The following is a 12563-nucleotide window of genomic DNA, read 5'->3' on the forward strand; positions in this document are numbered from 1 at the left end:
CTACCATGTTGGGCACTTACAATTGTATTGTGTTTTTAAGGTAATGAGAATGGGATCTTTTTCATTACAGTAATAAGAATTTGGTGAATGATTAAGAATTTCATTCTTTATATAAAATAGAATTACTGATTGGTTTGTTTTTGTTTTGGGTGAAACGTGACCCCAACATTTCATTCATGTTCATTTTCATGCAGTGTTTTCAATGGAGAAGGCATTCGGCCTGTGTTTACAGCTCTGAACTGCTCAGTCCACCTACCTAACAGCTTTTCTATGGCATGTGCTCACACCATGATGCACATTAGAAAACACAGTGGGAGGCAGATATTCACAGAGTGTAAAAACCTGAGAGGTTGAGGCAGATTTATCTGTAAACTGTGATGGGAAGGGCCACGTTATAAGAGTACAAGAGGATACAGACCTGGCTTGTAGCAAATTCAGTTTCTTCTGCTGGTGAAAGGTGTCCAGTTGGGCCAGAAACGTTTTAAGCTTGAACATGCGTTTCTTGTCAGTGTATTGGTTCTCCCCGCCTGTGTCATCTTCACCATCACTCATTTCCCTTAGACAAGGTAGACAATAGCCAGTAATGGATATACAAACATCTGAACAGCAGTGTATATCTATTAAAAAAGACAAAAGAAATTATTTTATTCAGCAAAGATGCTTTAAATTGATTGGAATTAGCATTAAAGGGGTCCTATTATTATGCTTTTTTCCACGTTCATCTTTCTTTAGTGTGTATTGTTTCTGTTTGAGTCCCAATATTCTTCATTTAAATACTTCCCGCCCAAAGCATACACTGCATAAAAGGGGTGTAGTCCTTTACGATTGTTTCTTGTCAGACTGTACGAACATGATCATCGCTGTAAGTCATGTCACACTGTAAGATCTCAGCTGTCATTAATGTCAGACTGTAATAACTAACGCACGCAAGAAAACCCGTCTGGAGTTTTACATCCTCAATCAACGACACGTTCGGTAATGTGAGCTTCATTACATGCGGGATTGAAATGGTACAAAGAAATTTCTAATGTTCATTTTGGTCACGGCTTGTCTTGAAAAACGGTGTTCGTAGGAGAATCAGTGCAGGACTGAGAGTCAAATCTCCTGACACCGCCAGAACTTCATCAGAGGTCAAATCTGATCGCAACGCTCATTAATCGGCCGTCGGTGAACACGTCAAACTAGCGATCAAAGACTTCAGATTTTAACCAAGGAAACAGAAGTGCTTGACCAATCACAACACACTGCTCCAGCCGACCAATCAGAGCACAGTGTGCTTTTCAGAAGGAGGAGCTTCATAGAGCCAGGAAGTCAAGTCACATTTATTTATATAGCACTTTTTATAATAGATTGTTTCAAAGCAGCTTTACAGAGATAACAGGAAAATAATACAACAAAGTTTGTTTCCAGAAGAAAATAGCGCCACAGTTCAGCTCAAGTAAGTTCAGTGATGGTTCATTTTTGTTTTAATAAAGTTATTGATTTATTTAATTTATATAGCCGCTCTGGAGTAAACCATGATGTCATCGTCCACCTCAGTTCAGTTCTTGTATAATAGTGTCAATGCAGGCAGATCAATATTATTGTTGAATATTAAATTAAATGTTAAATTTAATGTCCCCAACTAAGGAACTAAACAGAGCGTTACTGACAGACTGGGTGCTTCTCAGTATCCCTCCTCGTTTCCTCACTCCTCCGTCCTCCGTCCTATGACCCGGAAACCGATGTAGCTCCGCCATATTGAAGGAAATCTCAATTCTCTAATTGCTGCGCGAGGAGCCGCCCCCCGGGTGGCGCCTCTTTATGGCCCTGTCCCAAATGGCGCACTTCATGTGGACTTTCGGTCTTGTGGACTTAAATTGCGCGTGCTCGCTGAGTCTACGAGTCTGTAGGCCATTCCATTCATCAAGTTAACGCTCTGAAGTGTGTGTGCTCAGCAGTGCCCCCTGTGTACTCTTGAAGCATGGATGCAGGCTCACACACTTTAACTACCCAGGAATCCTTGCGAAAGGCCAATCAGACAATGGATGGGAGGAGATTTCGCTCACGGACAATTATTAACATGGCTGAGAAGAAAATATGTAATGTGTAAGTATCATTACGGTTTTTATGACCTAGGTGTACATTTTACAAGTTATTACCTACAGTTTATACACACATTATGGTCATCGACCAGTGGTTGAGGTCTCAAACATAGACTAATAATAGCGCACTGAATAATACGATCGCATTATGATTCATTAAATAAATAGAACCGAATTTCAAGGCTTTACTGAGTCATATGTAAATGTAGTATACCTGTAATTTAATCTAAAACTCATGCACATTTTACTTATGTGTTAAAATTGTAATCTTAGTTCAAATTGAACATTATGTATTATTATGTACAATACATCATTTAAATAAGCATGTATTTATTGTCTAATGCCCAGGTGGCATACACAATATCAAAATATAGAACTGTAAAAGCAGGCTGTGTAGGTCATATGGAGATAAGATTTGGGAAAAGAAAATAAATCCTGTTCTCGATCGATGCTAAGTAGTATAATATTTGTATATGATATTTGTGATTTTGATCTAATAAAGGGACTGATGAGATGATTTTTCAGTTTATTCGGCTCAGTATGGAGAGGGACAAGGCTCGATCGAGTCTGTCCCAAAAATACCTCTTAATGTGCCCTCGTGGACTCGCGACAAGGGCCCTATACACTCACCATAAAGGATTATTAGGAACACCATACAAATACTGTGTTTGACCCCCTTTCGCCTTCAGAACTGCCTTAATTCTACGTGGCATTGATTCAACAAGGTGCTGAAAGCATTCTTTAGAAATGTTGGCCCATATTGATAGGATAGCATCTTGCAGTTGATGGAGATTTGTGGGATGCACATCCAGGGCACGAAGCTCCCGTTCCACCACATCCCAAAGATGCTCTATTGGGGAGATCTGGTGACTGTGGGGGCCATTTTAGTACAGTGAACTCATTGTCATGTTCAAGAAACCAATTGGCTTTATGCACAGCTTCACTACTTCCTGAACTTCAGCCAGCCCTTTGTTTCCTGTCTGTCATTATTGGACAAACTGATTAATTCAGGTGTGCCTGGCCTCAGTAACAATAATCAGGCACACCTGGACTAATCAGTTTGTCCAATAATGACAGACAGGAAACAAAGGACTGGCTGAAGTTCAGGAAGTAGTGAAGCTGTGCATAAAGCCTATTTGAAATGATTCGAGCTTTGTGACATGGTGCATTATCCTGCTGGGAGTAGCCATCAGAGGATGGGTACATGGTGGCCATAAAGGGATGGAAAATTTCAGAAACAATGCTCAGGTAGGCCGTGGTATTTAAACGATGTCCAATTGGCACTAAGGGGCCTAAAGTGTGCCAAGAAAACATCCCCCACACCATTACACCACCACCACCAGCCTGCACAGTGGTAACAAGGCATGATGGATCCATGTTCTCATTCTGTTTACACCAAATTCTGACTCTACCATCTGAATGTCTCAACAGAAATCGAGACTCATCAGACCAGGAAACATTTTTCCAGTCTTCAACTGTCCAATTTTGGTGAGCTCTTGCAAATTGTAGCCTCTTCTTCCTATTTGTAGTGGAGATGAGTGGTACCCGGTGGGGTCTTCTGCTGTTGTAGCCCATCCGCCTCCAAGGTTGTGCGTGTTGTGGCTTCACAAATGCTTTACTGCATACCTCGGTTGTAGCGAGTGGTTATTTCAGTCAAAGTTGCTCTTCTATCAGCTTGAATCAGTCGGCCCATTCTCCTCTGACTTCTAGCATCAACAAGGCATTTTCGCCCACAGCACTGCCGCATACTGGTTGTTTTTCCCTTTCCACACCATTCTCGGTAAACCCTAGAAATGGTTGTGCGTGAAAATCCCAGTATACTCAGACCGGCCCGTCTGTGACCCAGTTTCCCAGTGTGTCTGATTATTGATTACATTCACCTGTTCCTGATTATTGATTACATTCACCTGTTCAGTTAATTATCTCATAAGTTCTCCTTCTTAGGGGCTGTTTACACGACACCGTTTCCAACTAAAAAAATCGGGTTTTCAACTGAAAACAGCTTTCAAAGTGAAAGTTAAGTGCAAGTGTAAACAACAAAAACATGAATCTCTTAAGACGATGGCGTCATGCACATGCGTATTCATGCGTACATGTTCAGTCTATAGTGTTTGATCTAATGGCCTGGCATCAGAATACAGCATTTTTAGCCATTTACGTGGATCCGTGTGATTGAGGATCGTTTTGACAATGGTGTCTTCTGTATGCGGAAAACTCAAAGGAAAAACGTCTCTGTTTTAAGCATATCGCTGTCGTGTAAATGTACCCTTGTTTAAGCCCTGTGTTGCCTGCGTTCTTTGTCTGGTGTCGTCTAGTTTATGTGGATGCTTTTGCCTGTTCTTACGTTTTTCCTGTGTGGATTTATTCCTGAACTCTCTCTCATCGTGAGCTTCCGGTTAGCAGCCACCCGTAACGAGTTCTCAGCTCTGGGTTACCTGTGGGGCTCTTTTTAACCCCGCCATTTAGAGTGAAAAGTTTCACACAGCACTGTAAACTCCGCTTAAATATTTTTTCTTTGAAACATTAGTATTTTACCTGATATTGCAATTATTCAATTATTGTCATCTTTGGGGTGAAAACATTAACTTGTGATTAAATGTTTTTAAGAATCAATATTAATCTTATTAATATTAAAGTAAAAAAAAAAGAGAAGTTAATGACTGCATCAGATTTTTTTTAACAATTCATTCTTTTAATCATTCATGTATGTCTCCACATCTATGAAAAACAACAGTCCCCGCTGTAGCTTCCATGATAAAAAAGAAGTCAAAATAAATAATGAACATGCATTTGAACACCTACCACTCAGAGCTGTCAAACCCTGTGGACCAATCAGGGAAGTCCTCCTCAAACCTGAAGATGTCCTCCAGAGTGCCTTCTTCTAAAGGAAATATAACATGAGGCATCAAACACTTAAACATCTGAGTTATGATAAAACTAGTAATAATCAGGGCCGTGAACAAATATTATACATTTAGCTACTCTTTCACCATTAAAACTAAAGCGTTCATCTTCTGTGAACAGAAAGCTCCACCTCCTTTGATTTGATTGGCTATCTCAATAATTTTGACATTGATGAGCGCTGTTAGACCACTGAGGAAGAGCATATAAATATAACTTTATAAACGTGTTGTCATCCTAACTGTAATTGAGTGGAGAAGAGCAGCATCAAGAATATAAAATATCCCTGCAAATTATGGCCCTGCTAATAATAACTTGTGGTGGTCTTAGTGTGTGTGAGTGTGTGTGTGTGTGTGTGTGTGTGTGTGTGTGTGTGTGTGTGTGTGTGTGTGTGTGTGTGTGTGTGTGTGTGTGTGTGTGTGTGTGTGTGTGTGTGTGTGTGTGTGTGTGTGTGTGTGTGTGTGTGTGTGTGTGTGTGTGTGTGTGTGTGTGTGTGTGTGTGTGTGTGTGTGTGTGTGTGTGTGCATATGCGTGTGTACATTATACCTTTACCTTCAGTGTGTGTGCCAATACTATGAGGCTCATGTTCAGTTGCAGGTGTTGAGATATCGGCAGTGTTCACCATATCCACGTGTGTGTATGTGTGTGTGTGTGTGTGTGTGTGTGTGTGTGTGTGTGTGTGTGTGTGTGTGTGTGTGTGTGTGTGTGTGTGTGAGTGTGTGTGTGTGTGTGTGTGTGTTACATGTCTTTACCTTCACTGTGTGTGTCAATACTATGAGGCTCATGTTCAGTTGCTGGTGTTGAGATATCGGCACTGTTCGCCATATCCACGTGTGTGTGTGTGTGTGTGTGTGTTACATGTCTTTACCTTCACTGTGTGTGTCAATACTATGAGGCTCATGTTCAGTTGCTGGTGTTGAGATATCGGCACTGTTCGCCATATCCACGTGTGTGTGTGTGTGTGTGTGTGTTACATGTCTTTACCTTCTCTGTGTGTGTCAATGCTATGAGGCTCATGTTCAGTTGCAGGTGTTGAGATATCCGCACTGTTTGCCATATCCACGTGTGTGTGTGTGTGTGTGTGTGTTACATATCTTTACCTTCTCTGTGTGTGTCAATGCTATGAGGCTCATGTTCAGGTGCAGGTGTTGAGATATCGGCACTGTTTGCCATATCCACGTGTGTGTGTGTGTGTGTGTGTGTGTGTGTGTGTGTGTGTGTGTGTACGTTACATGTCTTTACCCATTCTGTGTGTGTCAATGCTATGAGGCTCATGTTCAGGTGCAGGTGTTGAGATATCGGCACTGTTTGCCATATCCACGTGTGTGTGTGTGTGTGTGTGTATGTGTGTACGTTACATGTCTTTACCTTCCCTGTGTATGTCAATACTATGAGGCTCATGTTCAGTTGCTGGTGTTGAGATATCGGCACTGTTCGCCATATCCACGTCTCCTCGTGACCTGCAGGAGTAAACCAGCTAAAAATAACATGTTCTAATGGTGCGTTCACACCGGACGCGAATAGAGCATCTAGCACGAGTGACTTCAATGTTAAGTCAATGCGCAGACGCGTTACGCGCATAAAAAATTCCTTCGGCGCGAATGACGGTGCTGATCCACATTTGCGACACGACTGAAGCGTGGTGTCGCACGCCTCTCCACATTTGTACGATGATGGGCGTTCCTCAAGTTTACCGCTATGGGCGTGATTCTGACCCAGCGGCCAGTCTAGAACAAAGGCCCCTCGAGAGACTACTTCTATTGGATAGACGCGTCGTGTTTGACGGATTCATTTGCATAAAGATGGGCATCGGCCAGCTTTTTGACGCGCAGCATTTTTCCAAATGAAGCGCCGCCTTCCCGGGATGCTTTGCGGGCGCGTTAAAGTCGCGTGACGTCACCCATAGGAATAAAGCGGAGTGCGGCGCAACTGAAGTGTCGCACGGACAAGTGGATCAGTACCGTGAGACGAAGAGCGCGGCAGACGCGAATTCGCCTCATTCGCGCATCAAGTTCACGCGAATGGCGCAAATTGAGCGTCTGGCGCGTTCCGCGCAAATTATTTATTTAGTGCTTTTTGTGCATTCACGTGTTTGACGCGAATTCGCGTCTGCCGCCCGAGTTGAAAAATCTGAACTTCTGCGTCAAATTCGCGCCGCGTTAACCAATCAGGAGCCAGCTTGCTGCTGTAGTAAATAAGTAAATATTTTACCACATAAAAACTTGATTTTAATATATGAGACATTAATTTTGTATGCTATTTATTCCATATCTAATCTAGATTATATGAAACATTATTATTATTCTAATGTAAAGAGAACCAACATACTTTAGTGCAAGAACATAGTTCATGTCTGTGTTATGTGAGGGAAAAAAAACACAGGACAGTTTAATCACTTTTGTAGTAGGCTAGGCTGGCTCCATTTTTCATCAAAACAAAAATAAATTACAGATTAGGTGGGTGAGGGCGGGGGCGAGGGTGATCCTCGCTCCGATGCGGGACAGCAGGTCATTGAACTGGGCGCGGGACAGGCGGAAGTACCGCTGAAAGCTGCCGTCATCCAGGCGCAGCTCCTGGAGCAAATGGTGAAACTCGCTGAACTGGGTTCGCCTCCGAAGGGTCTGGTGGACCCAAATACGGCGATGAGGATCCCTACGCCGCTGTTCTGCTCTCCAGAGCAAATACAGAGCAGTAACTCTGTAAATAAATGACCCATCAACAACAGAATCTTGTAAAAAGATGGCCGCCAACGGGGTTCGATACTTTTAAAACTTTCGCCTCTGACGCGCGTAACGCGCGTAAATTTCGCTTCAAACTTTTGTTTTTACGTGCGTCAGTTTCACTTGCGCGAATTAACACAAAGTGGTCAAGCGTCAAACTAGACGCGGTAGACGCGAATTTGACGCGCTATTCGCGTCCGGTGTGAACCAAGCGGCAACCACCCTGTCTCTCTCTTGAAACCAACACGAAAGTGAATTAAACTGCAATTCATCGCCTGGCCGCTTGAGGCTGGCAGCAAAAGTGAGTCAAATCTGTATCTCCCCCATGTTAAAATGCCCAACTTTACCGCAGAAAAAAATATGTTTAAAGCCTGGTGTCCTAAGTTGTTTTGGTCTATACAGCTAATTTTGCCCTTCATGACAACTGTGAGGGGGGTGAATTTTTTTTAGAACTCATCCGTTTAAATTATATTAAGCCTTAAAATGCTGCATAATCAAGGGCGTGACCACTTGAGTGACAGGTGGATTGCCGCTGCTGTTACAAGCTGTTTGTCTGCTCTCTGTTAGCCATCATGTCACCTCAGCTGATTCCAGCTGCTGAACTTGTCATCTCTGGCGTGTTTGTACTTTTTTTGGGATTATTTCATACAGTTTATTACACGCCGCCCTTATACCTTCGCCCACGCCGTTGGATTCCCTCGTTGTCGAGTATCGAGAGAACAACCAGCGCTGTTCTTCAGTTGTTTTCCTCTGTGAACATGCACTCATGGATGTCTGACAATATCGTTGCTTTTTGGAGTTCAGATTTAAAAACGTCTAAGATCTAGAGGCCACACTCGTTCTGCGGTGCCGTTGATCTTACAGAGCAGATAGACTATAATATGCTTATTTAACTTTTTAATGTTCAATAAAAAGTACCGTCAGATGAAATCCTGCAGGTGTCAGTGCTTTCTCTTCTTCCCTTAAATGAGCGTGGATTTCTAGTGCATTACTTGAACTTCTTAGATAATATCTATCAGAATTGAAAATGGACTGAATAAAGCTCTCTACGAACTTGACGTGCGATGCCGCGCTGACTGACATGTATCCGCATGAATCACTGTCACACTCACACACACGCTCAGAGCAAATATTGTAAGTTACTGCATGAGAATAATAATGCATCACAATACACATAGTCACGGTTAGTTATGTCTTTTAACTATTATAGTATTTCAAAGGGCAAAAACATGAACTTTAACTATTGGCTTTAGGTCTACTTCTTCAAGTCAGCTGTCACTTTAGCGCGAGGCCAGTAGCACATTAGCTTAGCCTGAGCAAACTCGATCACGTCGAGCTAGGCGGGCGTAGTTTCAGCATCCAGGCACCTCAACTCCACCCACGTCCCGCCTTTTGGCCCCTTTTCGTTTATCCGGGAGTGACGCACTGTGACGCGCTTCCAAGATGGCGACGAGCGACTCCGCCCACTTTAGGCTACAAAAACGCTCTTCAGAAACCTACGGGTGACGTCATGGACACTACGTCCATATTTTTTATATATGGGTCAGCGGGGCCGGGTCAGCTATATAACATAGAATTGTATAACCCAAACCAAACTGACCACCAGCAGACCTCATTGTGTAGTAGAGATTACCGGCCTGGCACAGCCAAATTTGTTTATCTTTACTAGTTGTTTGCAAAAGTAGTAATCGAGTCTTTCCATTGGGTAGCTAGTAGGTGAGCTACCTTATAGCTAGCTCGGACAACAGCCTGGTTGACCTAAGTTTGGCAAAGGAATACAGTCTGTTGTGCAGCCAGTCCGCCTTTCATCCCCCGAATCCTGTCTTCTCTTGCTTACCCTCGCAAGCTAGCATACTGCTTGTGGCGGGTTTCTTGGTGATGACGCAGATTATATTCTTTGAAAACCGCCACACTTTCTTTACATATAATACAAACTGCACATTCCTTACACTGAACAAAAAATAATCGTTGGTCCACTGTTCTTCGAAAACTCTGCACTCTCTATCAACTTTTCGTTTAACGCTAGCCAGTTCGCTGTCCTGAACACTGACAGTTCTCTGCGCGTGTGTTGTTGTCTCTGCGCAATCTCGAGCATGTCGGGTGATGAAAATTCGGCAAATATAGTTCATTTTATAACTAAATATAAATGTTTAACTGAAAAAAATCAACAAAATACCAGATGCAGACATGTTATTATTTTCCAAAAAGCAATTAAAAAAAAATAGGCCATGACGAATTTTGGGGATTGCCTGTTTAAGTAGTGGGTCGGTTCAAGTAGTGGGGGGCAGAGGGGTTGGGGGGCCAGTCAAAGGGGGGTGGCCGGCCTGATTCGGACCGCGGGCCTTAGTTTGGTGACCCATGGTCTATGGTGTGAACACAGCATAAGAGTTTTGCTAACCTCCCATTAAAGGGATAGTTCACCCAAAAATGAAAATTATGTCATAGTCACTCTTAATGTTGTTCCAAACCTGTGTTCATTTCTTTCTTTTGCTGAACAAAAAAGAAGATATTTTGAGGAATGTTGGGAACCAAACAGTTGAAAATAGGAAAATAAAAATACCACGGAAGAATTTCAGAAATTTCCGTTTTGGGTGAATCCCTTTAAGTTCATGGGAACGTTCAGAATATTTAAAGAACATTCAAAAGTATGTATGATGTAAGTAAGATGAACGTTCAGCTAAAACGTTTTAGGAAAAACGTTTAACGTTATAACGTAACGTTATAACCATAGCACGTGCTTATGGTTTAAGATAAGAACATTATTAAAGACCCGATAACGTCCAAAAGAACGTTCTATTAACATTACTGAAAAAACGTTTGTTCATAACTTTGAGAGAACCTTGCCAGAATGTTCTCTGTTTACCAGGAATAACGTTATAGGCTAACGTAATATTCAATAATGATCAATCGCCATGATATGCAGATCAGAAATATCAAAACAGGCTGTAAAAGTATTGTTTAAAAGCAGCTTAACGATCTCGATTGTTTGGCAATAGTCGCTGTCTTATAATAAAGTATTCGATCAAAAGAGGACGTTTGCACTGGCTAAAAAGCTATTCGTATGAGAGAATTTGCATATATTACCTACTTTTCCCTGTCAACTTCTGGAGTCGCAGCAGCTTCTGTTGTTGTGTTTCCATGGCAACAGATTCGCGCAGTACCTTGGGAAATGTAGTGGCTGCAACGCATGCCTGCGTGTTGTGTTGTGTTGTGTTGTCCGATTCACAAATTAAATACCTTTAATGAGTCAAAGAGCTGTTTCCTTAAAGTCACCACGAAATCAAAATGGACAATTCTTGTTTTTTTATGCAATATTGCAGTATTTATTCAAAAAACTTTTTAGAAATCTTCTCTTCTCTGATGACGTGTTGAGGGAGCGGCAACCAATCTGCTAATGAATTTATAATAAATACTGCAATATTCCATAAGACATAAGAATTGTCCCTTTTGATTTCATGGTGATTAAGGCTAATTATATTTTTATAAAAGTTTTTTCCAAAGTTTTTTTATTTTTCTTATATTGTATTATATTAATTATATTATATTATATTATATTATTAGCCTATATTATATTGTATTAGGCCTACTGTATATGGGTATATGGTTATGGCCCTGCTAATAATAACTTGAGGTGGTCTTGTGTGTGTGGGGTTTGTACATTTATCTTCTCTCTCTCTCTCTCTCTCTCTCTCTCTCTCTCTCTCTCTCTCTCTCTCTCTCTCTCTCTCTCTCTCTATCTGTGTGTGTGTGTGTGTGTGTGTGTGTGTGTGTGTGTGTGTGTGTGTGTGTGTGTGTGTGTGTGTGTGTGTGTGTGTGTGTGTGTGTGTGTGTGTGTGTGTGTGTGTGTGTGTGTGTGTGTGTGTGTGTGTGTCACACTAGGGCTGTTTTGTATAAGTTATGAAGACTAAATAATCACACTGCTCAGCATTACTGACTGTATTCTGTAGTGGTGAAACTCCTCGGGATCCACCTCTTATTCACTAACACATCTCTATCCATCTCTCTATTCTATTGTCTTCTCTTTCTCTTTTTATTTCCTCTCGGCAGCTACAAACTCCCAGAACAACAGCTTAAATACTTGCTATATAAACAGTGTCAATAGCATGAAGGGTTTCTTAAAACCCTTTCAATGTTCAATATCAACAAGAGCTTATGCAATCAATGTCACTGAACGCACTATTACATCATTTAAGCTCATGGCCTTATATATGTCAGACAACACAAAAAACATCAGACAGGATACAAACAAAGCAAACAATAGTCTGACACTAAGAATAGTGCAAATGATTGAACAAAGAACTTGGATGTGTGTTGATGCCTTATAAACCTCTTCATAAGAAGCATTCAGTAGACAGGGTGATAGAGATGACAGTAAAGTAGGCTTGATGTTACATAAGAAGATTGTTTTATCGTGCGAGTGCTTGTATCCTCCACGAGCGGAGGATTTTAATCTGATGTGAATGAAGAGGAGGGATCCGTTCATTCAAATGAAATGAATCGCTCGAACAGTTAGTTTTGTTGAACCGATTCTTTCAAGTCAACGATCAAAACTGTTCTCACTTTGTATTTTATGTCCAATCTTTTGCTGGTAGTGGTACACTGACATTTGCTTTTGTCGTGTATTTTATGTGCAATATTTTTTTTTACATAGCCTATTGTATATTGATTGTATTTGAAATAAATGAACACGGTTTGATTGTGACAGCTAGGTTGCTTGAGTTGACTGGAGAGGTTATTGTCATATGGCAAGCCGTTTTGACTTTTATTCATTTCCAGGATATGAATTATTGATATCAACAATTACATTTTCACTAGTTAAAATGCTAATTATTGATATCAGGAATTAGATTTCTACTTG

The 12563-nt window shown here is 41.4% G+C and overlaps 1 protein-coding gene across 1 annotated transcript in view; it reads right to left on the reverse strand.

The window, feature by feature from the left end:
• cfap74 (cilia and flagella associated protein 74) overlaps nucleotides 1–10838 on the reverse strand; it is a 99460-nt gene extending 88622 nt beyond the window's left edge. The window contains exons 1-4 of the mRNA XM_077230293.1: nucleotides 10794–10838; nucleotides 6354–6445; nucleotides 4887–4965; nucleotides 419–556 (exon numbers count right to left, since the gene is read on the reverse strand). Coding sequence (XP_077086408.1) covers nucleotides 419–556; nucleotides 4887–4965; nucleotides 6354–6426 — 290 coding nt within the window. The 5' untranslated portion in view covers nucleotides 6427–6445; nucleotides 10794–10838. The remainder of the gene's footprint in view (nucleotides 1–418; nucleotides 557–4886; nucleotides 4966–6353; nucleotides 6446–10793) is intronic.
• Between the last annotated feature and the right edge of the window lie 1725 nt (nucleotides 10839–12563).

Source organism: Siphateles boraxobius, unplaced genomic scaffold (assembly GCF_051911475.1).
Source record: "Siphateles boraxobius isolate OS27281-9 unplaced genomic scaffold, OSU_SipBor_1 141, whole genome shotgun sequence".
Classification (NCBI taxonomy): Eukaryota; Metazoa; Chordata; class Actinopteri; order Cypriniformes; family Leuciscidae; genus Siphateles; species Siphateles boraxobius.